General features: G+C 59.6%; 1 protein-coding gene across 8 annotated transcripts in view; it reads left to right on the plus strand.

Annotated features, from left to right (window-relative positions):
* DNM2 (dynamin 2) overlaps positions 1-25,891 on the plus strand; it is an 89,339-nt gene that overhangs the window by 63,038 nt on the left and 410 nt on the right. Inside the window, exons 10-21 of one of the 8 annotated variants that reach the window (XM_042928425.1) lie at positions 1,059-1,197; positions 2,186-2,272; positions 3,904-3,974; positions 7,467-7,518; positions 8,456-8,467; positions 12,016-12,129; positions 16,626-16,735; positions 19,437-19,548; positions 20,070-20,234; positions 22,451-22,683; positions 23,692-23,934; positions 24,562-25,446. In XM_042928425.1, the coding sequence (XP_042784359.1) occupies positions 1,059-1,197; positions 2,186-2,272; positions 3,904-3,974; positions 7,467-7,518; positions 8,456-8,467; positions 12,016-12,129; positions 16,626-16,735; positions 19,437-19,548; positions 20,070-20,234; positions 22,451-22,683; positions 23,692-23,934; positions 24,562-24,628 (1,405 nt within the window). In that variant the 3' untranslated portion in view covers positions 24,629-25,446. Of the gene's footprint in view, positions 1-1,058; positions 1,198-2,185; positions 2,273-3,903; positions 3,975-7,466; positions 7,519-8,455; positions 8,468-12,015; positions 12,130-16,625; positions 16,736-19,436; positions 19,549-20,069; positions 20,235-22,450; positions 22,684-23,691; positions 23,935-24,558; positions 25,447-25,891 lie in introns of those variants that run through there. The other 7 variants (XM_042928423.1, XM_042928426.1, XM_042928424.1 and 4 more) reach the window with 7 other exon arrangements.

A 25,891-nucleotide genomic window follows, 5' to 3' on the forward strand; every position in this document is an offset into this window, starting at 1 on the left:
GTTGGCCTGGGCGCAGCGTGTGTGTGGGGGGGCGGGGTGCGCCAGGCCTCCAGAACTGGCCAGACTGGTGGGCAGGGCTCCCTGGGACCCTGATATCAAGCCTAGCATGTGTCTGATGGAATTGGGGGTTTCATTGGGCTGTCGCTTTGCTGCCTTCTGGGAAGCAGAGAGGGACCCCGTGTCAGCTGTTGGAGGCCAGGCTCCCTGAACGAACCTCCCTGGCTGTCACCCTTTCTTGACAAACGCCTGGCACCCTCGGGCTTTCCTGGAGCCAGCCACTTCTCTGTCCCCAAGGCACCAAGAAAGGCCCGAATGCTAACAGCGTAACGAACACTCGGGTGCCCAGCTTGGCTCCTAACTGCCTCCACCAAGTACCCCCGGCTTCCTCCAGGAACAGAGCTGCCCCCCCGCCCCCGCCAGGCAGCATGTCCTCTGAGCCGCTAGGTCACAGGCACCGTGTGCCAGTGTTCACGGGCCGCTGTCTCCACCTGGCAGGACGCGCTGGGCTCCCCCACAGGCCTGGTTCCCAGGGCAGCACGCTTTGGCCAGGCAGCTGAAGTGCTTCCCAGTGGGCGGTTCGTGCTTGCACGTCCACGGTGGCCGTAGAGCTCTGGGTCGGTCTTCCAAGGCAGGGAAACTCTGCTTGAGCCTTCTGTCTCGGTCTGGAAAAGCCCACATTTGCTTCTTAAGCTTCTTCGATTAGAAAAGGGAGAGAGAGAGAGAAAAACCTAGACGGGGTAGAGATGATCATCCAAGATCGCATTGTCACAGGTGTGGAAATTCAAGGCCTCCACATTCCCTCGGCTGTCTGAACCGTGACACTGACCCCTAGCGCTTCCGTAATGAAAGCCCAGAGCAAGCCCCAGCCTCTCCTCCGACCCAGGACTCCTCTTTGATCCGAAGCAGCTTCCGGGGCAAATGCGGGCACAGCCTCCTACTTGCATGTTACTAACCAGCTGACTCTCCTCTCTTCTCTTTCTCTGTCCCCCATCCCGCGTGTGTGGCCTGCACTGTCCCTGGGTGTCTTTCTACCTCGTCCCACCCTCCGCATGACCCAGGACGGGGCTCTTCACCCCCGACATGGCCTTTGAAGCCATTGTGAAAAAACAGATTGTAAAACTCAAAGAGCCGAGTTTGAAGTGTGTTGATCTCGTGGTCTCAGAACTGGCCACAGTCATTAAAAAGTGTGCCGAGAAGGTAACCGAAGGTTTCGTTGTTATCACCTGCGCATTCGTCCCGCATCTTCTCCCCCTACCCATGTTAGTCTTCACCCACGCATCTGGAAACTCTACCTCAGCAGGAACCCCCTTCTGTGGGCCCCTTGTCGCCCCGCGACGCCTCAACTTTGCGTGGCAGACGAACGGGAGGGAGTTGGGAACGCACACCTGGTCCACACTCCCAGTTTGGGCTCGGACGGGGATGGGAGGCCGGTGGTGTAGCCAGGTGCAGGCGGTGGGGACCGGCAGGAGTGCCTGTTCCTGGACCCCGTAGAGAAGGGCGGGTGGGGGTGGGGGGGCAGGTCTCCAAACTGTCGCCACAGGTGAAATGCTATCAGCGCGCAGACCTGCGTGTTCGTCACGTCACAGGGCGTTTGAGAGGCTTTCCACTAGTGATTTTGAGCACCCGCTCAGTTTTCCCCACCATGTGGACTTCACCCAAACCTCAGAAGGTGGGCTTCTCTGTGCCTTTGGTTTGGTTATGATCGGGGAATGGTTTTCGGCAAGGGGGTCCCTCTGAGGTAGATGGCCCAGATGGCGCCCCCATCCGCCTGGAACAGGCGCTACTCACTCACGAGCTGGGCGAGAGGTCCCGCCTCACTGGCCTGGTGGCCTTAATTATTATGCTCAGGTCCTCGCCCTCAGTGCTGGGCGGAGGGGGCCACCATCGCTGCAGGGCAGCGGACACACACAGCGCCCACTTTCTCTGCCACTTTCCATCTTGGAATCCATTCTCAAAAAGCACCTCTGCTCGTGCGTGGGCACCCTGTCACTCTCTCTGGCACACCGTTCCCCCACCGTCCCTTTCTTGTCTCCCAGCTGGAGCAGCTAGGAGACAGGAATGGGGTGGGGACTCGGTGGGCCCACCCCTTGTCACTTCCCCTCCCCCACGTTCTCTGTGTGGTCGTGTCGCTTCCTGTGCCACGAGGACACAGCCAATGCCACCACTCTGTTCCCCCGCCCCCCAGCTCAGCTCCTACCCCCGCTTGCGAGAAGAGACGGAGCGAATCGTCACCACGTACATCCGGGAACGGGAGGGGAGAACCAAGGACCAGGTATTGGCTTTTTGTTTTACCTTTCAGGTGTCATTTATTTGCATAAATCTTTTTTTTTTTTTTTTAACTAAAAAAAGTTTATGTGCTTAAATCTTGAGCATACATTTCTTTGAGTAATGACAAATGCATAAAAGAAGGTAACCCCCCCTCCCTCACCGCCCCCTCAGCGAGATGCAGAACCATTCTGTGGCCCTCAAAATTCCCCGCCTTTACCCCTCCGCAGCCCGCCGGTCCCGGCAACCACCCGTCTGCTCCCTGTTCCCCAAGTTTTGCCTTTTCCAGAATGTCACTTGAGTGGACTCCCGTCGTATGTAGCCCCTTGAGTCTGCCCTCCTTCACTCCGCATAGCACGTTCAGGATTCATCCCTGTCCTTTGCGGTGTTTTGCAGAGTTTGTTGCCGGTGATCACCGCATAGGGTTCCCTCGTGCGTGTGGACCACAACTTGTTTCATCCACTCGCGCTCCCGATGATGCGTGGGTGCTTTTTATGTTCCGACGTTTTCTCGTGAAGACCGAGCGCACACGAGGACAGAGAGCGGGACAGGTCCCCGCACCTGCCGTGTGCCGAGTGAGCCCAAAGCCGGCTGCACGTGGCTGCATCCGGTCCCGTCCCTTCCCCCCAGGTGTCCACTGGGGTCTCTGGGCAGGTGTTTGTTCAGACCAGAACCAGCACAAGCCTCCACCTTGTATTTGGTTGTGATACCGCCGTGTTTTGCGCATCAGTGGAGCAGAAGCTGGCTCCCGTGCGGCTTCCGTAGCCCTGAAGTTGTATCAGAAGCTTCAAAGATTCCCTTTAATTTTGTTGTTGTTTTCAAGAACGTTGCTGTCCTTTTCATACACGCCATGGCGCCTGGTTGCCCCACCGCCAGCACTTCTGGGCTCCATCCCAAGGCTCTGGCCGATGGGGCGCAGGCCTTATAAAACCAGCAACAATGGCTCCCGTGGACAGAGCACCCCGGCATTTTCCAGCACCCCCACAAAGTCCAAGTGCCTGGCGTGTTTGATGCTGGAGGGCTCAGAGGCACAGTGAAACGCCAGGAAAGGGCAGGGTATTATGTGAAGGCCTGTCCCTTATCTGAGATCACACCCTGACTGGCTCCTGCGGTCCTGTGTTTTTGGGTTCCATTCTAACGCCCTTGCCTGGCCACATTATCTTCGCTGTTTGAATGCAGCACTTACCACACTCCAGGCCCTACTCTAAACACGTGACATATTGGGAATTATTTAACCCTACACAGCTGAACCTCTTGTTCCTTTCCACCTTCCACCGTCCCGTAACGTGAGGCCAAGGGTCACAAAGTCAGGCGGTGGCCTGGCAAGACTGCAGCCCAGGTGGTCAGCCTAGGCCGCGCCTGCAGCCACCGCTGCACAACGAGCTGCCTCCCCCTGCTCTGTTGGCCCCGTCTTTCTTCCTTGTGAGGCCCTGAAGTTTCAGTTACCCGTGCCCCTCTTCCCTCTACAGATTTACCCCAAGGTTTGTTTGTGTTGGAAGGATACGCGTGGTCCCAGGTCTTCGGCCTGGGAAGCCGTAGGGTTCCAGCTCCCCCTGCTGGCGGGTTGGGGAAGTGCTCTGGCCACTGCCGTCCCCGCCAACCTCCGCTCTGTACTCACAGTTCCCCTCCTTCTTCCAGATTCTTCTTCTGATCGACATCGAGCAGTCCTACATCAACACGAACCACGAGGACTTTATCGGATTTGCCAAGTATGTACTTTTCAGGACAGCAGCCGGTGGGTGGCACCAATGCCCGCCCTCAGAGCCAGGCCCCGAGGGAGGTGGTTGAGTTGGCTTCCCTCAGCAGACTGGGGCAAGAGGGTCTTTCTGTCAGGGTCTGGGGGGTGAAGCGTAGAGCCATCTGAGAGTATCTGGGAGCTTTCCGGGGTTAATAGCAGCGTCCATCCTCATTGTCCTCAACACGCTTCCTATGGGCAGACCTGTGGTCAGCCGCTTCGGGAAAGGGTGAGGCTGGCGGCATTCAGTGCTCTCCTTCCTACGTGACTTCTCAGAACCTTCATAAACTGGGCGGCTTTCTCCAGACTCCCCCATCTGCACTCGGCCCTCTCGCAGAACATCTCACAGGCTCCGGGGGCTGCTCGTTGGGAAGCGTGCTGTCCGGTCTAGGCTCTCCGTGGCTCCCATCCATACACCATGGATTCAAAATCAAACCCTTCCATGGCACGTGGATAAGGAAGGTGCCAGAGCAGGGGCCTCTGATTTCAGCAGGGCCTAGATGTAAATGCTGGGGGCCTCAGGCATCGTGCACTGACTCCATCAGCCCCTGGGTCCACCCTCAGCGAACTTGGGCGTCACATGGATTGTTCTGATGGCCTCCTGAAGGTCTTCTTGCCTGAGCCCAACAGAAGAATCGGTAGCCAGCTTCCTTGCATTCACTTAGCAAGTATTCCTGGTGTGCGTTCTCTGTGCCAAGCACAGACCCAGGTCCCCACCCTCAAAGGAAGGTCCCGTGCCAGAGACAGACACGCAGCCAACCCCTTAAGACCCAGGGTAATCACTGCTGGGGTCAGGGCTGCGTGAGGCTTGTGTTGAGTCCAAGGGGCAGCCTTCCAGCCTGGCCTTGGAGTCGCAGGGAAGCTTCCTTGTGGAGCAGGGCCTGTTAGAACCGAGTCTTGGGCTAGCAGGCTGTGCAAAAGGATCTTTATCTCAGGGGTCTCTGTGCTGGACCTAGCACTTGTGGGTAGGACATCTATCATTGCACTCAACAGAGTCGGTCAGCTGTTCTTTGCTGGGCACGTGGTAGGTGAGTGGAAGGAAGGAAGGAAGGAAGGAAGGAAGGAAGGAAGGAAGGCAGGCGGGCATGATCAGAAGCCGTCCTTGACACCCAGACGAGCCAAGGGCCCTACTTGGGCTGCCCCTGCTATGGGAGGACTGAGGGGCCCTGACCTCCTGCGCCTCTTCCCCCAGCAGCCAGGTGTATGTGGGCGGAAAACGCTGGTCCCCCTCTTTGGTTTGCTGCTGTTTGTGCCTCACCTTGATGTCTCTGCTTCTCACACTTCATCCACAGTTCCTTCTCACAATCTCTCCTGTTTTTCCTTTGACCACTCCACTCTTTCCTCTGGACTCCTGGGCCTTCCCACTTCCCCCAGCTGTTATTATACTGAGCAGCTGGTGACCGGGTGGGTATTGCCTGCTGTGTGCCTTTTTCCTGCTGTGTGAACGGGGTCGCCCTGGCTGGGGGTGGGGCCCAGGGCCCCAGCCTTGGAGGGTGGACATCGAGGGGGCCCGCTGGACAGCCGTGGAGCACTGTCTCAGAGCTGGGCCCAGGGCAGGGCCCTTGGAGTAGGAGGGTGAACGAGCCGGACTTGGGCCTCGCCCTTTCACAGCCCACAGGCTGGACACGTGTTTTTACCGAGCACGTTGTCGCGTGAAAGACCAGAGTTGGAAAGGAGAGTAGGTGAGGGGCTGTAGGAAGGAGGAGCGAGGGACGTGGCCTGGAGAGACCTTCCCGAGGAAGTCACGACAGCCAGGTGGCAGACAGGCAGAAGACCTAGACGGTGTCGGGACAGGGAAGGGAGGGAAGGGAGACCCAAGACACAGGAACACGGGGAGAGCAAGGCAGGGTGGAGGTGAGAGGCCAGGCCCCACTGCCAGGAGGAGCCCTGCAGGCTGAGGGGAGGACTTTGGACTCCTCCCGCTCCCCCTCATCCACCTGAAAGCAAGAAATGTCTGATTGGGAGCCGGCAAGGGAAAGGGGCACCTACAGGGGCTTCCGGGTGAGGGCGGGAGCCAGGAAGCCCCAAGCAGCACATCTGGGGCCTCGCTGGCACCCAGCCATCACTGTGCGGGGCTTAATCGGTCCTGTCTCCCGCAGACACTGTTGACCGAACTCCTTCCTGGGCTAGATGTTGTCGGCTGCTTTCTCACTGCCCTCTAAATATGAAACCCAGGCCCAGAGAAAAAGCTTTGTAAAAAACTCATTGAATGCTAGGGAAATTGTTGGACAAGTTCTTCCTCCGTTCTTTTATTTTTTTTTATTTTTTATTCACTTATTCTGAGAGGGACAGAGACAGTGTGAGTGGAGGAGAGGCAGAGAGAGGGAGAGAGAGAGAACCCCAAGCAGGCTCCGCACTGTCAGCACAGAGCCCATTGTGGGGCCCGAACCCATGAAACCGTGAGATCGTGACCTGAGCCAAAACCGAGAGTTGGACGCTCAACTGACTGAGCCAGCCAGGTGCCCCAGTTCTTTCTCCATTCTTACTCTTCCAACCTTTGCCTGTCTAGGAACGGAAGCCTATTTCCTTAACTCTCTCTCTTACTCTCTCTCTCTCTCTTTTATCCAACAGCCAGCTTGAACTTTCAGGTACAGCCCCAGAGGCAGCCAGTAAAGGAGTGTAACAAGATGGTTAGCCTTGTCATATTCTGAAAGTTCCTAAAACAATGCGTATTCCTAAAGGAATGTCTGATTCCTCAAGCAATACGATAAGAAAAGAAAGTAGGATGCCTAAGGAATAGGAGGTATCAGTTGTTTGCAGACGGGTGGTGCTGTGATTGTCTCAGTGGAAAATAGGATGAACAGGGGAGCTGAGTGGGTGCCCACGTGCAAAACGCGTGGCCTTCATCCGCGTGGCACAAACTAGCCAGGAAACAGGGTAGCTAAAGAAGAAAAAAGATCAGGGACTGGAGGCAAATGAAGGACTTTATAGAAACCCTCTGGTGACCTTACCTCTCCTCTGCATTTGGGTCGGAAACCATCCAGAACGTTTTCACGGTGAGCAGCCGTCCCCTGTCCTGATCTCCCAGGGTGGCCGGCTCTGTGGTCCGAGCCACTGAAGACTTGGTGCCGGGATCAGGGATGGGCAGAGAGAGTGGGAAGGAGCCGCAGTTTGCGCCCCAAACAGCCTGGTTGTCAGGTTACTCTGCAGCCACCATGGCTGCCTCCCAGCCACCTGGGAGTCCAGCTTCTCGGGCCCCGCCTTGGAGGCTCTGGGGCCACTGACCCCTGGAAATAGCTGGTGCCCTTGGAGGTGGCTGAGGTCAGGACCTCGAAGCCTCAGTTTGACTGAATACCTCTTCTCGTTGCATGAGCCCGAGCTCTTTCCCTTGGGTAGCCCTTTGTGTGGAAGGCGCTCCTCTCTGCCTCTGCCCTGAGCTGGCCACTTGGCCCCCACAAGGGAGAGAACCTCACCTCATCCTTCCCAGCGTGTCGCCACACGAGTCCTCTCTCTGCTTCGTTTTCAGCGCCCAGCAGAGGAGTACACAGCTGAACAAGAAGAGAGCCATCCCCAACCAGGTAGCCCGCCCCTCCACAGCCCACAGCTCTAGCCTTGGGGGCGGATGGGACTTAGGGACCGCCGAGCCCAGTGACGGTACCTGGCTCGTGACACGTCCCGCCAGACCCCTTACCCCCACTCCCAGCCTCTTGAGTCTGTTCAGGTTTTGGTGTTTCAGGAAACCTGTCTTTGAACTAAAGCTCTGGCCCAGGCTGTGGGGGCACATTTGCACACCCAGAAGGCCCTGTCTGACATCCAAGGCCACGGTTAGAACTTGACCCCCAAGAGAGGGGCATGGGTGTCTGCAGCCGAATTGGGTTCCCAGCCCGAGCCCCAGGAGACTCGGAATCTGGGGGGGGCGGGGGGGGCGGGAGGCCGCGTGGTGGTCAGCGGTTCTGGGGAGCCTGAGGGTCCTGTGTGCCCCATTCCTGGAGAAACCCAGAGCCACATGAAGCGTTCTCTACCTCGATGTCATGCCCCAGCCAGAGGCCTTGTGAAATATGAACAGCTTCATATATGCAAGTGTTAGGTGCCTTTTTTTTTTTTTTTTTTTCTTTAAGAAAAACACATCATCCCTGCAGAGCTCACCCCACTTCTCCATATTAGACAGGGGTGGGAGCGGGGACGGGGGTGGGGGCTCTGCTATCTTGCACGATTATAGAGCCCTCTGGAAAAGAAGGATGTAACCACTGCATGATTTTTTTGCGCTTGCCATAGGTAATACATATGTTGTTGCTTTTTTGTTTCGGGAGATGATAATGAATTAAATATTAACACCATGAATATAATTAATAGCATGTAATTTTTTTTCTTTTGCTGTTTTTTCCCTTGCTCTTCTCTCCTCCCATTTTTGTGCTTTTCCTGCTTTTTCTCTGTCCCCTCATGTCCCTTACGTTTTCTTTCCCTCTGCCGGCTCTTCTTTGATTTACCCACAATCCTAACTTTGCATTTTCAAAGGGGGAGATCTTGGTAAGTACCCACTTAGTGTGGTAGCAAACATTAGAGAACCTAAGAGTGGTGGAGACCCCGCCGCCCCGTAAATGTCCCTTTCCCCCCAAATAACAGAACAACTAAAAATCGAGCTAACCTAAAAACCCCCTGCCGTGGCCAACACCCGCTGGACTCCGTGTTGCCCTGGGCATAAGCTGACTCACACGGACACTAACCTGACCACCACCCTTGTGGGAGGCCCAGCCCGCCCGCCAGCCCATTTCTGACACATGTAGCTAGTTCCTATAGGTCAGGGATGGCAAATACTCAGCTAACACCCCATGCTTCCCTCCCCTCACATCCCTGGCCAGGGGAGATTTTGCTTAAGCCCTGCTGGAACTGGTTCTTGCCCCTGCCGCCACTGGCCTCACCATGCCGAAATGTTCTCTTCCTGCACTCCGGGCAGACATTACTAATCGATCCGGCGCTCTTTCCTTTGTGCCCCTCCCTGGCAGTGTGCAGGCATGGCTAATCGATCCTGGCGTACTCTCCTGAGCAGGCCACTACTCCCCTTCCTGTGGCAGATGTGACTTGACTGGTCAAAGAATTTTTTCCCCCATGTGATAGCTTTGCACGTGACACCCCTCCTACACCCACGAGAGGCGTGACTGGCTGATCAGGGAACTCTCTCCTGGATGCTGCCACTATTGTTCCCTGCCCGTGGCAGGATATGATGATTGGTTAGACTGTTCCATGCCACTTGCTCCCTTCCCTTAGCGTTTGCCTGCGGCAGGCATCACTCCTTTCCCGCCGCGCCCAGGGTTCTCACTTTGAATACTCACCACCTCCCCCTCCAAACAGTCCAGGGGCCCGCTTCTCCTCACACCCCAAGAGGTTTAGTTGTTCTCTTCCTGCCAGATTCCACATCCCCAGCACCAAAGGCCAGCCGCGCCCCGGCTGCGGGCCCCTGGGTCTCCCGGCCACGGTTCCCATTCCTGCCCCAGGCGACTCAGGCCAAGGACCCTGACCCGGGAGGAGGCTGACCCACCCTGCCGGCGGGCCCCAGCTTGCTGCTTCCTGCTGCTGCCCGTGCTGCCCCCGGTGGCCCTTCCTCCCACCCCTGGCGTGTGTGCGTGCCTGTCCCTGTGCACCCCGGAGCGTGGGAGCCTGCCTGCCTCTTCTGTCCCTCCACCCCCCTCCTTCTAAGCCAGGCCCCTGGGGCACAAATTTGGCTTCTAGATGAAGAAGGCCAGCCACTCCTTCTCCTGTAGACTCAGCACATGTGTCTGCCGCCCACAGCTTGCGCCTCCCCAGGGTGGGATTTCATCTCTGACCCTACATGGCTCCCACGCGGACAGCTCTCTGGGCAGCTCGAGGGGAAGGGGACCTTGGAGGCTTCTCCAGGCCTACTCAGATGGGCCATTCCCGGCACGGCATCTGCCCTGTGGCCACATGCCCCACAGCATGGCCAGGGCCCCGTTTGCCAGCTCTGACTGCTACTAACTGAGGGTGCAGGCAGGTGAGCCAGGCCAAGGAGGGGGTAGGTGGGGGGCATATCTGCCCCCTTGGGAACTGGGCTGGGCCCCGGGGTGGAGAGGCCTCACCACATGAAGACTTGTCTTCCGGGGAGCACTGACCGCCTACGTTCTCCACCTCCTTCCTGCTTCTCTTCCCCTGGTTGTCGGTGACTGAAGTGTAGAAATGCCTACTCTGCCTGGCCTGGGCTAGGACGAGGCAGGCTCTACCCTGGCCCCTGGGCTGGGGAAGGAAGGAGTGGGTATGAACACAGAGACCCACACAGCTCTGGGACAGGGGGTGTGGTTGCTGGAGCCAGGGACTCCTTCCTGGGCCATATGCAGGATGGCCTTGAGCCGGAGTCTGAAGACCAGCCTTGCCCCAGCGTGACCAGAGCTCCCACTTTGCCTGGGACTGGGGGCATTCCCAGGACTCCAGGTTTTCAGTGCTAAACCAGGGCACCCTGGGAGGATACCATGACCTTACTGGGGCCAGCGGTCTCTGCCCCCTTGCCCACCAGGCAGCCATGGTTGGGCGGGTGCCAGCAGTCTCTGCTCACTCCCTGGTGGCCACAGGTCTCCAGGTGCTGTCTCGTCATCACCAGGAAGCCCTAACAAGGGCCGCCAGGTGGCATTCCATGCTGTCCCCAGCCTGGGCGAGGGCTTCTGTGTAGTGCAGAGGTCCCTGGGTGTGCTCTGGCCGCCTCCACCCTCATGGCCCATGAGGCTCAGAGCCTAATTCCAGCCATAGGAAGCAGGTGGCCCTGTTAAGATTTGACAGGCCTGGGGGCAGGTCAGAGTGGGAGGAGAAAGCCCCTCCTGAGACCTACCCCTTAGGAAGACACGTGAGCCCCAGGGTCATCCCTCAAGCCCCATCCCACCCCCGACCCCCCCCCCACACCCCCCTTCCCCACCCCGAGGCGGGTGGGGAGGTGGGGACTCGACACCAGCCCATCCCAGCTGTCCTTGGCCGCATCTCCGCATAGCTTGGCCCAGCCTGTTGCTGCCTGGGCCGCAGGTGGCCCTGCCTGTGCCTCCATGTGCTTCCCGCTGCCCGGGGGTCCCCAGACCAGAGTGATGGGTAGCTCTGGCCCACACATGCCTCCATGACCCAGGGAACACAGGACCGTGGCCCCTCAGGCTGCCTACATGCAGCTGTCAGATGAGTCCTCTGTGTAGACCTGGCCGGACTCTGCCTCCTACTCAGATGACAGCTGCAGGCAGACGAGCCCCGGCCAGGGGATCTTCCAGGCCAGATCCTCAGCGCGTCAGAGAAGAGTGGGACTTCCGGGTTTGAGGCCAGTGAGGGGCATGATCCCCGGCGGGTGCCCCAAGCTCAAACCTTTGGCCCCAGCCCTCTGGGCGGAAGCATCCCTTCTTCCTGTACTCTGGAAAGAGCCTGTGGGGAAGGGAGCCCCAGGACAGAGGCCGGCCACCGTCCCCGTCCAGAGCAGGTCCCATTGCCCACCAAGTGTCCACCAGAGTAAGCTGGGCAGGTGACCAACAGCGCGGGCAGCAGAGTTGACACTGTGGGTTACGCTTCTGCCGGTCAGCCGCAAAAGGAGGGAGAGGAAGAACCACTCCCGTTTCATGGCAATTTCGCCAGCCTTCCGCTAACAGCCATCTTCCAGAGGGTGTGAGGGCGTCCCTGGCACTTGGTCCCGCAAGTGTGATTCCTCCGATGTCACGTCCCATGTGACACACTCCCATACAAGCCCGGGAACTGTCCCAGGCCCCTTGTAGCCGGGCACACCTTTTCTTGCCTGTGCTGACTCGACCCCGCGTGCAGGGGGTCTCCCGGGGGCCCGGTTCCCTGCCCCCTCCACCCCCACCCCCAAGCTTTGTGAGTGAGTGTGCGTGCCCCGTGTCTGTCTGCCTGGGCATCCCGTGTTGGTTTGCAGTGGGAAATGCTTGGGGGCAAGGTGGAGTTGGGTTGCCTGGCCTAGGGCTGGAGGCATCTCTGCTGTGTGGTCCCTCTTCCTTACTGGGGACGAGGGCCCTGGGCCCTGCACGGGGGTGGGCTGGGCCGGGCGGCAGGCGTTGTCCCCCTCTGAGCAGCACCCTCCCCCCCAGGTGATCCGCAGGGGCTGGTTGACCATCAACAACATCAGTCTGATGAAGGGCGGCTCCAAGGAGTATTGGTTTGTGCTGACGGCCGAGTCTCTGTCCTGGTACAAGGATGAGGAGGTGAGTGGCTGGGGGTGGGTGGGTAGGGCGGTGGGACTAGAGTGGGTGGATGCTTGCCCGTTCATTCGAGAACGGCTCCCCAAGCTCCTCCCTGAGGATGGTAATGGCCAAGACTGGGGCGGGGCTGGGGGGGGGGGCGGTGCATACTAGGCACCGGGTTGCGTATCCCAGCCCCACATGACCCTCTAGGGGTCCAGCCTGATAGCGGCTCCCCTTCAGGAGGAAAGGGAGATGGAGAAGGGAGCCCTTGGCAGGCTAGAAACCGACCCCAGCCTCCAGAGTCACAGGGAGGCATCCCTGGCTCTCAGAGGGGGCACGGTCTGAGGTCAGGGACTCAGGCTCCCGGCCAGGTTGCTGAGGTGCTGGGGGCCCAACGTCTACAAGGGGCTCAGCCAGGCGCCTCGTTTCCCTATCTACGAAGTGGGATAGAATGGCCCCTGTGACGTGCTTAGCTATAGTGTCTGTCTAGAACATTCCCTATGTACTTGTCCTGATCCAAAGGGCCTGGGGAGGCCTCTGGGAATGGCACCAGGAACGCAAACCCCAGGGCTGTTTGCTGCCTTGTACCGTGGTCTCCGGGAACCCGCAGGCAAGCCCTGTGAGCGATTGCGCCCCCAGCCCAGTGGGCCGCCTCTCGGGCAGCACTGCCGTCTGGGTCCCTTCTCCGCCTCGGCACTGGCCTGTCTTCCCGGCCCGAGCGGCCCATGTCTTTGCTTAGTTCTCTTAACAACGTGGCCACGGCCTAGTGGCCCGGGAATGGCGCTGCTCCAGTGTGACTGCCTGTTGCTGCTCTGTCGTGGGCGGGATCGGCTTCTGAGGGTCACCAGTGGGGGACACTGTGTTGCTTTCATTTTCCTGGGTTGCCCCATGAAAGGCCCACCAGCCCTCCCTGTTGGCCAGGGCGGCGTTAGGCGTCTGTGACAGAGGCCCAAATGAAGGCACTTACGGAGACGGCAGTCTGTGTCTTGCCCGTGTCCTGGGGAGCTTGGCAGGCCTGTGCCGGGAGGCTGTCCCGAGCCCGAGCTCCGCCTTCCCCATTTTGCCACCTTAACGTGTGACTCCCCTGCCGTGGTCCCATATCCCCCCTGCCCATCCCAGTATGGTCTGTAGCAGCCTGAAGAAGGGAAGAAGGGCCTGCGGAGGAAGGTACCTGCATTGCTCTGCTCGTGCCCCTGACCATCTGGTCACATGGCCACCGTGCGTCCTAGTCACCTGGGATGGCGCAGCTCTTGTTTGTGAAGTCCCTGCCCTGTGCCAGGCTCACTGGCTTGGGGAGCCCACCGTGGCCACAGTTTCCTCAGAAAATCCTTATGCTCCATTTGTTCTTAAGGAATCGGGCTCCAAGCAGTGACTCGCCCTGCGTCACAGAGTGGGGAAGGGTCCCTGTGTTGTGGGTATAGGGCGTGTGCTCCCTGTCCCGAGAGACACCTCAGCCCTGGCCTGGACCACTCTCTTGTGGCCCGGGCTGGAGACGGTTCCTCCGAGGGAGGGTGTTTAGGGGTGAAATGTCATTGTTCCCACTCATTCTGGAACCTTCCAAGAGCATCAGGAACCCTGCGCCCCCTGAAGGACCCTGTCTGGTGGCTGTTTCTAAGCCGGGAGAGGGCGTGGCCAGGACCACAGAGCCTCTCCGAGGGTGAGGTCAGGCGTTTCTTAAGGAACCCTCGAGCCAGATCAGCTTCTCAAAATGGCCGGGGTGAGGGGGTGGGGATGACGCTTTTGCATTTTCTCCCTCCTTCCGCCCCCACAGTCTGAAAGCCGGTCTGCTGAGGCTTTCACCAGGCCAGCTGAGGGCCGGTCTCCACCTTGGGCCCGGCCATCTCCGCCCAGGGTGGGAGTGCCAGGCTTTGTGACGGCCTTGGGCAGTGGTAGGGGGACTTGGGGCCCGAACCCCCTCCTGGCGGTTCACTGCAAGTCCGGTTTTAAGAGCTCCTTTTCTTTAGTGGAGAAGGGGTCCCTCGTTTTCCCTTCATGTGGGGGTTGAAAGCAGCAGCCCCGGACCCTCCCGCCGGCCCAGACCCAGGGCAGGGGAGGCTTCGGGACGGGAGGAGGGTGGATCGCCCGCCGACGGTAAGGAGAACCGTCAGGCCCGTGAAAGGGGCCCTGTGTGCGCTGCAGACACAAAGCAGAATGAGGTCGGGAGGGGCGGGACCCTCGGAACCCCACACGTGGCAGCCGCCACCCCCCCCCCCCCCCCCCAGCTCAGGGACCTTCTCAGAGAGGCGAACCGTATTTCTTTATTTTAAAAAAATAACCCAAGAGGAAGCAGTTACAGAGTGGGGTGGGACTAGGGGGACCGTTCAGCCAGAGCCCCTACCCCCGCGGCTGGCGGCGGCTCCCTCTGCTTTTCCCTGGCACCTCGTCTCCCACCCAGGCCCTCCTTGACTCCCCAGGCTTCGGTGCACGTCTCTCCATCCCGGTGGAGAGCAGGGCGGTGGGCGATGACACTCACCTCCGGGTCCGCCTCGCCGCGGAGGGGGCGGAAGTTCAGGGGTGGCCGTCCCGACGCGCCGCTTGCCCGAGCCCAGCCTAACCAATGTGCAGACTACTGTACACATTCAGAACCCCCTGAACAGGTAGTCTGAACACTGGGTGGGCGGGGCCGGCTGTCCGTCCTGCAGGCCCCCTGGCGGGGGAGGGGGGGGGGGGACAAGGAGGGTCACTGCGCCCCGGCCCCTTGGAGCGGGCGGGGAGGCCGGTGCCTGCGCCGATGCGCTTCTCTCGTCTGACGTGGCACGGCTGGGGCCGGCTCGCATCTGGAGAAAGTTGTGGGTTTGCAGGAAATCCTAAGGAGGGGGCTGGGGAGCGGGTGGGCGTGGGCGGGAGGGAGGGTTTGGGTCCGCGGCCTCTGTGTGCAGGCAGAGGGCTCTTTGGGGGGCGGGTGGGGGCGGGGTGCGCACACGCCTCTGCGTCTCTGTGTGTTTGTGTTCTGTGCGTGCGTGTCAACAGCATCAGGAAGGCAGCTGCCGCGCTCTGGGCGGAATCACACTATAAACAGTTCCAGATGTGGCGTCTCGCTCGGGGCCCAAAAGGACTGTGACTCAGTTACTTGGCCTGGCCAGCCGACTGGAAGCTTCCTGCCTCCTGACACGACAGGGCGGGGGCAGCAGAGGCCCTTCCACAGTCTTCTGAGCAGGGAACCCCCATCCCGGCCCCTTCTAAAGCCCCCGAGACTCTTCTCCGGAAGGTTGGAGGGCCCTGGGACTTACCCGGAGCCTTTCTGTGCCGTCTCCTTCCTCAGACCCCCCTCTGCAGCATGAATGGGGGGTTCACACCTCCGTGGCCGCCAGGCCCTTCTTCTGCCCCTCACTGCAGCTCGGCCGGAAGGAGCACTCTGCCTGGCTTCCTCCTTTGCCAGAGTCCTGGGACCTGACCCTAGAGCCATAAGAGTGAGGGACAAACACACAGAAGAAAACCCTAGTGTCTCCTGGGCTCGACTTAATCCTCACCTTGCACAGGGAGGGCAGGACTCCTGTCTGCCTTTGACAGATGAGGAAACTGAGGCATAGAGAGGGAGTGATTTGCCCAAGGGTCCGTGGCCGGGGAGGGGCAGAGCCCATCTGAACTGCTAAGGCCTGGGCCGCAGGGAGGTCTAAGATGATGCACCCACAGGGGCCCAGCCCCAGGCTGGGGGTACAGTAGGTCCTTAGCCTCCATCGGTGGGTGAATGTTGGCTTCCGTGACTCGCCAGGCCTGTGCCCCTGGCTGAGGGCCACATCCTCTCAGCTGCTTCCCCAGCAGCCGCCAGGACTGCTGTGCCTGTACTCCGTGGGGCACTTCCTGATCAGGGCTGCCCTTGGGAAGTGAGTGACACTTCCGTGGCTTTGGAGCTCAGGCATCACCTCAAGGGGGCTCACTTTCCAGCTCCAGGATCATCTGAAGCTGACTAGTTTTAAATCCCAGCCCTACCCCTGAATCGTTGCCTGCCCCCTCTTTGCCTCAGTCTCCCTCTCTGTAAGATGGGATCATAGCAGTAATTCAGTTACAGGCTCATTGTGAAGATAGAGTGGTCGTAGGCGTGGTAGTGAACCAGACAGGAGTCCCTGGCCTTGAGGAACTGACGAATCAGGTGGGTGACGGAGAATAGCCTAGGTCAGTGAGCAGGATAAGGTGTTGTGTTACGCGAGAGGAAGTACCAAGGGGAGAAGGAGGACGGAGAAGGCAAGGGAGACAGTGCCTGCGAACGTGTGGGATGGGATCGGGGCAGGCCTCTCCGAGAGGGTCCCCTCCGCACAAAAACCTGAAGGAGGCAAGGAGGGAGCCACACGGGCATTGGGAGGAGGAACATTCCAGCAAAGGCCCTGGGGTGACATGAGCCCACCTGGCACCTTGGAGCGTTGAGGGGGCCAGCATAGCTGGGGCAAAGTGGACAAGGGAGAGGTGGGGGCCGAGGCAGGTGAGTTAATCCGAATAAAGCCACCAGCATGAGAGGCTGTGGCAGGTGGCCCTCGAGGTGGGGTCCAGTCCAGGGTGACCCCTCCCCTTTCCGCCCTCAGGAGAAGGAGAAGAAGTACATGCTGCCTCTGGACAACCTGAAAATCCGCGACGTGGAGAAGGGCTTCATGTCCAACAAGCACGTCTTCGCCATCTTCAACACGGAGCAGAGGTGAGGGCCCACTGGGCAAGGGTGGCCGTCCCCATCCAGTCAGCAGTACCCACTGAGCGTCTTCTGTGTAAAGTCCCTGCCCTGGGGCCTCACGTTCCAGAAAGGGAATCAAGTGAGGGGCGCCTGGGTGGCTCAGTCAGTTAAGCGTCCGACTTCACCTCAGGTCATGATCTCACGGTTCGTGGGTTCAAGCCCCGCGTCGAGCTCTGTGCTGACAGCTCGGAGCCTGGAGCCTCCTTCCGATTCTGTGTTCCCTCCCCCCCACCCTGCTCCTCCCCCCCCACTAGCACTCTGTCTCTCTCCGTCTCAAAATTAAACATTAAAAAAAAAAATTAGAAAGGGAATCAAGTGAGAAACAGAAAACGGCCGTGGGTGCTTCCAGTGTGTGGTCAAGAAAGTCCTGTCTGGGCAGAGACCTGATGAAGCGATGGCCGAGGTTCTGAGCGGAGGAGGGACTGGCCCCTGCTCAGGTGCTCACAGGCGCCCCCTGGTGGCTGTGGCGGGGTAGGGCAGGAGTGGGGAAACTAGGATGGGTTGCATGCATAGCACTGGTCCAGGTGGGAGGCTGTGGGGGCTGGGCTGGGGTGGGGCTGAGGACGTAGAGGGGGAGGCAGCCGATGCTGATGCCGAGAGTCAGAGCTGACCAAAGCCCTGGTGGATGTGGGTGCAAGAGAGGAAGGCATTTTCTGGTGACCCTGAACTCACGCAGGGACCGAGCTGCCATCAACTGGGGAAGGCAGAGTCAGGGTAGGCTTGGGGACCATCAGGGGCTGGGTTGGGGCCACGCTGAGGGAGAGAGGCCTCTGAGACACCACGTGGGGAATCAGGGAGGCAGCCGTGCACATTCAAGAGTCTGGTGTTAGGGAATGAGCTCCAGGCAGGATGTGAATTGGGGAGTTGTTAATGCATGGCCACGTTCAAAGTCATAGATGGGGGTGAGACCCTCAGGTGAGTGTAGACAGAAGAGAGAGGCCCAGGAGGTCCTCGGAAAACGCACCCCGCCGGGCACTGGGAGGAGACTTCAGCAAAAATAAAGATGCTTTTCTCAGCTTGGGAAGAGGTCCAGCTGGCAGGGGATCCGAGAGCAGGGGGAAGGGCAGAGTGTGGACGCGGGACTGTGGTGCGTCCTCATCCAGGAGCCAGGGAGCACCTAAATCGCAGTGGCTTTCAGCCAAGGCCTGGAGGTTCTTCACGATGGACCAACAGACATCGACATCCTCCCCGCTGCCCCGGGACCACCTCCCTCACTGCCCATCGCTCCCATGGGTTGGAGCCAGCGTCACGTTCTGTGTAGGAGTAGCTCTACCTGCTTTGTCACAGAATGGCCTGAAGCTCTGGGACCCGCTTTGGCGTGGCTGAACCTGGGCTTTGTTGTGGGGCAGGCCTGCCAGGAAGCTCTTCCTTGCTGCACAGCGGGCAGCTGGCCCGCCTCCTCGGGCCCGTGATGATCCCCTGTGAAGATGGTACCTAATGTATCATTTACGAGTGAGCTCAGGAACCCCAGAATAATAGTCACGGAAACAAGATAGAAGTTGCTATTGTGTCTTATGACGTTCCCATCTGGGGCAGGTGGGGCAGCTCCAAAGGCATCCAGGTCCATCCTTATTCCTGAGCCTTCCTCCTCCTCTTCCAAGATGGCTGCCCGAGGTCCAGCCACCATGATATTCCAGGCAGTGCAACAGAAGAGGAAGAGCCTTCCCAACGAAGGCCCGCCTCCCACTCTCTGAGACTCCTTCCAGAAGTCTCAGGGCAGCCACGCACTGACTGCTAGTTGGCCCTAGCTCCGTCACGGGCCATGAGTAACCTCAAACTCGGATCTCACGCCGAGGTGGTGGGCCAGCTTGGCCGTCTCGGCCACCGCTGCCCTGTGGGACAGGAGAGGACGTGTGTGGCACAGATCCCAGCCTGCAGAACACTGTCCATCCGTCTCTCCTCCAGCCTTGTGGCTCTTGCCGCCTCTGCTCACAGACCCACATTTGTCCTGCTTTGCACATGCTCAGCTGGGAGCCCCAACCCTCCACATCCCTCCCCCCACCAGCCCAGCCCCCCCAGGAATCGGGGCACATTCTAGACCTTCAGTATCCAGTGCAGTAGCCACTGGCCCAAATTTAGCTATTTAAATGTTGACTGAAATAAAATGAAGTTGAAATTCACTTCCTTAGTCACCCTGGCCCCGTTCCCGGTGCTCGCAAAGAACCCACCTGCGGCTCCTTGCTACCGCACCTGACCACACAGGTTCTGCCATCCCAGAATGTTCTTTTGAACAACTTTGCTGTAGCCTCCCTGAGAAACCTTGATGGGAGCTTCCCCAGGCAGGGGTGTTAGGGGACACCTGCCCACTTCTGAGAGTGTCTTGGGCAGCCTTTGGCCCCCACAGGAGGGCATGGAAGAGGGGAGAGGAGAGGAGTCACCCGAACCCACAAAAACAAAACCCCACGGATGCCACTAGATGCCGACATCACTGAGCATGTGCGCTGCACTTGGCAGGGTTTTAGATGCTGTACAGGCACTAACTCGGGGCTCCTCTCGGCCCGACCGGTTGCAGGTGCTACTGCCATCCTGGGGCTCCAGTTGTGAGTGCCCGGGTCAAGTGTGAATCCCCGTCATTGAGACCCCAGAGCCCACGCTACAGCTCCCTGCACCTGTTAGCCCCATGGGCGGGGTCAAACCACGTGCCTCTTCTTCCTCCCTCTTGCTGCAGGAACGTCTACAAGGACCTGCGGCAGATCGAGCTGGCCTGTGACTCCCAGGAGGACGTGGACAGCTGGAAGGCCTCATTCCTCCGAGCTGGGGTCTACCCCGAGAAGGACCAGGTAAGGAACCACCCTGCCCAGCCGGCACACGTCGGGCTGTGCTGACCCTGGGAGAGAAAGGGGTCTGGCGTCTCCCTGGATGGGTCATTTCTAGGATCATAGCCCATACTGTCGTGAGCAAACAAAGGGGAAAAGGGGAGAGGGTTTTGTGGTCAGGGTCCAGAAGGCTCTCCAAGTAAAGACAAGGACAGGGATATACATGGCCTGGGACCCCATCTGTTTTGTTCCCTCTCCTCCTCCTGTCCTTGAGGCAGAGTGAACGTGGCTGCCCTCGGCCCCCAAATTAACATGTTCCAGTCCCCAGGTGAGGGGTCCAACCACCTTGGGGCATGGTCACCCCAGGTCCAGGCAGCTCAGGCTGGGGGCGGGCAGGGCCACTTGAAGCCAATACGGCCATCGGGGGACAGCCCCAGAAAGCTGGTTGTGGGCAGGACAAGGCAAGCCATTCACAGAGAAGGGGGGCTCCCCACCCTCGCCTCAGGCCACAGTCCCCCCTCACCGCCTGCCCTCTCCCCCCACAGGCAGAGAATGAGGACGGGGTCCAGGAGAACACCTTCTCCATGGACCCGCAGCTGGAGCGCCAGGTGGAGACCATTCGCAACCTGGTGGACTCATATGTGGCCATTATCAACAAGTCCATCCGTGACCTCATGCCAAAGACCATCATGCACCTCATGATCAACAACGTGAGTGCCTGGCCCCACCAGGGCCCGCCCGCCACCTGGGAGGAGGCCAGGGCAGCCATGGCCAGATTGGGCCCGGACGCCCTTTGTATGACATTTAACATTAGAGTAAGTCACGACCTTCTAAACGTCAGAATCAGGGTTCCCAGCCTCTCTTGGGAGATTAGAAGGTACAAGCCACGTGGAGCTCACTCCCTTTTCCTTGGGTAATTGAAACAAATGCCACACGTATATACTTTCTCTGAAGTGTTTCAATCTTGTACGAACCCTAGGAGAAGAACTGTGATCATCTCCCATTTTCTAGACAGGAAAAGGAGGCCCCAGCAAGGTCAAGGAAGCTGCCCTGAGTCACTCAGAAGAGTGGGAGGTGGGATTAAAGCCCAGACTGAGTCTGTCCCCAGCTGTGGCTTCTTGATGGCCTGTGGCCCAGCCCACCTTCACTGGAGGGCACTGCCTACCCCTGGGCTCCCGAGACTCACAGGGCTCTAGGCCTCTCTCTGGTGAAATGCACTTGTACTAATGTCTCCCACTCTCGGTTGCTGGGAGGGTGCAGGGGGTTCATATGTCAGGCCTCCCGCTCAGCTGGGCACCCAAGAAGCAGCTACGTAGGCCAGCTTTGGGTTTATGTTGTGCCTGTGAAAGCTCGAAATGTAACAGGGTCTAAAGCAAAAATAAAGAGAGAAGAGGATGTCCAGGTTGATAATAACTCATTTATAATGTAGAAAAAGAACTGTGGAGCGTAACAGAATATACAGGAAGGCTCCATGTGTATAAAAAGGAGGGGAAATAAACTGTCAAGCCTGGTCATTTTTGGAGATGTTGAAAGTCCATTTGGGAAAATTCAACATCCATTCTGAAAAGGACAACTGTAGGAGTCTTCTGTTAGGAATCTGTGTTTCGGTCTCAAAGTCACTCTTTTTTTTTTTTTTTAATGTTTATTTTTGAGAGGCGGAGGGACAGAGAGAGGGAGGCACAGAATCCAAAGCAGGCTCCAGGCTCTGAGCTGTCAGCACAGAGCCCGACGCGGGGCTCAAAGTCACAAATTGTGGGATCACGACCTGAGCTGAAGTCAGACGCTCAACCCCCTGGCCACTCAGGCGCCCCAAAGCCACTCTTGACCTTAATGGGGGAGCTCAGGAGGCATTCCCTCGAAAGTCAAGAACAAGTTGGCTATCTCCACTTGTGTTTAAAACTTTTTTGTAGAATCACTAACCAATGTCGTCAGATTAGAAAAATCGCGTAGAGTTGTGAACACTGAAAAGGAAGAGGGAAACCTGTCCCTGTTTGGAGAAGCTCATGTACACGTGAACACACGTACCTAGAAATGCAGTAAAAGTAACTGAGAAACTCCTATATCCTGTAGGAGGTTTTGGAAGGAACAAAGTATACAATGAACAGAAACCTAGTACTGTTGTTGTTGTTTGTTTATTTTTTTATTTTAGAGCCAGCGTGTGCTAGTGGGGGAGGGGCAGAGGCGGACGGGGAGGGGGGGTGGGGGGGAGGGAGGGAGGGAGAGAATCTTAAGCAGCCTGCAAGCTCAGCAAGAGAAGCCTGACTCGGGGACCCTGGCCTCATGACCGGGCAGAAATCAAGAGTCGGACGCTCAACCGACTGAGCCACCCAGACGCCCCTTTTAAACATTTCTTTTTTTTTTTTCAACGTTTTTTATTTATTTTTTTTGGGACAGAGAGAGACAGAGCATGAACGGGGGAGGGGCAGAGAGAGAGGGAGACACAGAATCAGAAACAGGCTCCAGGCTCCGAGCCATCAGCCCAGAGCCTGACGCGGGGCTCGAACTCACAGACCGCGAGATCGTGACCTGGCTGAAGTCGGACGCTTAACCGACTGCGCCACCCAGGCGCCCCTAAACATTTCTTTTTTTAAGAGAGGGAGCTAGCAGTTTTTTAACAGACGCCAGTTCGCAGATAACGGATGGGAGGAGAGATGGCGATGCGAGAGGCAGGGTCCTCGGGGTAGGTTTGATCATCAGCGTCTGGTGAGACGGGCCGGAAGAACACTGGAAGGTGGCCCCGAGAGACACGGCAGACACTTGGGTAGAACCCCCCCACCCCCCCACCCCCGCCCGGGTTGTAAACCTCTGGCTCGTCCGGCAGTAAAGTTAAAGACAGGAAAGCCTGCGGGGTGTGGTGGCCGCCCTCCCAGCCAGCGGCCCAGGCGGGCGTGGTGGAAGCCCTGACCTCTCCGCCCCTTGTCCCCAGACGAAGGCCTTCATCCACCACGAGCTGCTGGCCTACCTGTACTCCTCGGCGGACCAGAGCAGCCTCATGGAGGAGTCGGCCGACCAGGCCCAGAGGCGGGACGACATGCTGCGCATGTACCATGCGCTCAAGGAGGCCCTCAACATCATCGGGGACATCAGCACCAGCACCGTGTCCACGCCCGTGCCCCCGCCCGTCGATGACACCTGGATCCAGAGCTCCAGCAGCCACAGGTCCGTAAGGCCCGGTCACCCGCAGTCGGCGGAGGATGCTGCCTGCGGGCTCCCAGTTCCTCCCGTGTGTCCCGTCGGGGCACAGCCCACCGGGTGGGCAGGGTGGAGGGGCCCCCAGGGCTGGCCACAGTGGGAGCGGCTACCCTGCGTGGGCCTGAAGCGACGAAGAGAAGGGTTGGGTTAAAGGCCCACGTGTCTCCTCCTGGTGCTTCCCACGCGGTGAGCCCAAGTGGAAGCCAGAGAGGGCAAGAGGCCCGGGCCGTGGTGGCCACGGGGCCATCCTCCTGGAGCACAGATGAGAGTGGCGGGTTGGGGACGATCTGCGGGAGCCACTGGGAACCTTAGCTGGCACGTCCCCTTCCCCCTCAGCCACCCCAGAGCTGTTGGATGGAGATGAGACCCTGGCATGGGCAATGCAGACCATCAGACAGGGATACCTGACCGGTGACGGGGGCAGGTGGCAGGAGGAGAGGGTCGGTCAGGGAAATCTAGAAGGTGCCAGCCCTACTGAGACTTCAGGGAGCCATGGGTTACTTAGGGAGAGGGCACCCAACCTGGGGAACGGGGCAGCCTGTGGGGCGCCCAGGGCAGGGGCCTGTAGGCCCTGCAGCCTCTGGAGGCATTTGGACTTGCAGTCAGGGCTGGGCCCTGGAGGGATCTGTGGCTAAGGAGGGTGGATTGGAGGAGGTGAAGCAGGCCGGAGGCCCGAGCAGGGCCGGTGGGGGGCAGAGGGCCGTGGGAGTGAGGTCAGAGGGAAGCGGGAGGACCTGGCGGCTGAGGAGGGGTGCAGGTGGGCCCTGGCTCAAGTTTTAGGTGGGGGCACAGCCATTGCCAAGCAGGTGGTGGCGGGTGGATGGAGGGAACAGGTCCTTGCCCCCCTGCATGTCCCTGGGCGGGAGCTGGTGCCTGCCTGCGCCACTCCCTCCCCCTCAGCCCTCTACGGCCACACCGGCCAGGCTGGCGCGCCCCACCCCCACCCCCAGCTCACACCCTCTCCTTTCTCCACAGCCCCACTCCACAGCGCCGACCCATATCCAGCGTGCATCCCCCAGGCCGGCCCCCGGCAGTGAGAGGCCCGACCCCGGGCCCCCCCCTGATTCCCATGCCGGCAGCCTCCTTTGCCGCACCCCCCATCCCGTCCAGGCCTGGACCCCAGAGCGTGTTTGCCAACAATGACCCCTTCTCGGCCCCGCCTCAGATCCCATCTCGGCCGGCTCGGATTCCACCCGGCATCCCTCCTGGAGTGCCCAGGTAAGGCTGGACCCCCCTCACTGCCTGCCATTAGAGCCACCGGCCTGTACCCTGGGGCCTCTCCTCGAATCTGACACCCTGCCCTAAGCTCTCCTCGCGCCCTGTGGGGAATGGAATCATCATCCCCATTTGGCTGGTGTGAAAACTAAGGCCCAGAGAGACCAAGTCGCTTTCCTCAAAGTCACTGAGTGGTGGTGGAGAGTCGAGGTGACTCCAGGGCTCCCAGGCCTGTCCCCTGCCTGAGCAGGTGGCCCGCAATGCAGGATGGGACTCCTCACGTGGGGCCCCTGCTCCTGGTTTTGACCATTTTCTTACTTGAGGACACGCGCTGTGAGCCGTTACACACCTCTGCCCTGCCTCTCCCCACCCTGCAGGCCAGGCTCTGTCCTCACTTCTCCCATGAAGAACGGGGGGGGGGGGGCCGGGGGAGGGGGGGACTCACACAGTCACACTGCCAGCTCCTCCCTGGCTCTCTAGATCCTTGAGAGCATCCGGCATTGGGCAGCGCCGTGCGGGGGGGGGGGGGGGATGTGGCGGGGGGCGGGCTCCTCTCCCTCATCCTACTTATGGCCTCACTGCCATCTCCCCCCTCCCCCTCCCCGTCTGTCTTTATTCTCTTTGCAGCAGAAGACCCCCTGCTGCGCCCAGCCGGCCCACCATTATCCGCCCAGCCGAGCCATCCCTGCTCGACTAGGCTGCGGCTGCAGGGGGGGCGTGTTCTCAGGGGGTCCTCGCACACCCGCGGTGCAGGAGCTTCGGTCTGGGCCCCTCCGCTGCCCCTGGCCCCGTCGTCCGCGTGCCAGGACCAGGCTCCCTGCGGGCAGCCCCTGACTCTTCCCTAACCTTGGCCCCCATCCCCGTCTGCTGCACACAGCACTGACCGAAGGGGCCCTGGAGCCCCCGGGCAGGGAGGGGGGGAGCCGGGGTGGTGCACTTTGGGGGATGGAGCCTCGGGGTAGCAGAGGAGGGAACGCACTCTGGGCGCCATCTCGAATGAGGACTCGGGCCGGGGTGGGGGACTGGCCCAGGGCTTCTCTGGCCAGGAAAGGCTGAGAATAGAGGCACCCGGAGTGCCTGGATCCCCCAGGCCTTCCTGGGGCCCAAGGAGCATGTCCGCTTCTCAGCAGCGGGAGCTCCCGGCAGCAAGCCAGGCCCAGCAGGCCCAGCAGGCCCAGCGCTGCCCGCCCTGCCTGAGTTGTAAATATTCCTTCCTCGGCCTCGGCTGCCGGAGGTGCCTTTGCCAGGTCCGGAAGCCTCAGCCCTGCCGGCCTCGCTCTCTCCTCCCTGGGTCCCCCCCTCCCCCAAGTCTCCGGGGTGGCTTGGGCTCAGGGCTGAGTGAGTGGGGAGGCTTTGAGGGGCTCCTGGCTCCTACCCAGGCCTCCCCCACGGGGTGGGCCCCAGGTGGCCCATCACTGAGCAGACCTCGCTCTCGCTCCTCGCTCGGTTTGACCACTGTAAGTGCCTGCACTCTGTATCCTATTAATAAACTAAAATAAAGGGAAGAAGCTTCTAGTGGCTGCTGTGTGGGCCTTTTGTGTTGTCAGGCTGAGGATGTGGACTTGCTCACCATCCCCCCCCCCCAGCAGGCCTCCCTCCCACCCCCGGCTCTCACACCTCACTCACGGGGCTCTGCTCTTGGCGAGAGGGTTCACTTCTTCCAGAGACAACCATGCTCTCAAGGGAAGATCCTTTCTTTCCTTAATACCTCAGGAGTGGGGGCAAATGTTCCCCACTCCCCTTCCACACATACTAACACGGGCCTGGCTGCGGCCCCTAACGCACTGGTGTGGAGACCCTGATGCAGGCCTAGGGTGGGCATCAGAATCACTAAGGGGAGAGAGGATTCCACCCCAAACCGCAGTGGTCAGGACCCCTCCCCACTGCTGTAGTCCTAAGGACTCCCCCTCAGGTCCCAGGCCTGCTGGCCCAGCCCCGGTCACAGTTAAACTTTGCTTTC

This window comes from Panthera leo, chromosome A2 (genome assembly GCF_018350215.1).
Source record: "Panthera leo isolate Ple1 chromosome A2, P.leo_Ple1_pat1.1, whole genome shotgun sequence".
In the NCBI taxonomy this organism is placed as follows: Eukaryota; Metazoa; Chordata; class Mammalia; order Carnivora; family Felidae; genus Panthera; species Panthera leo.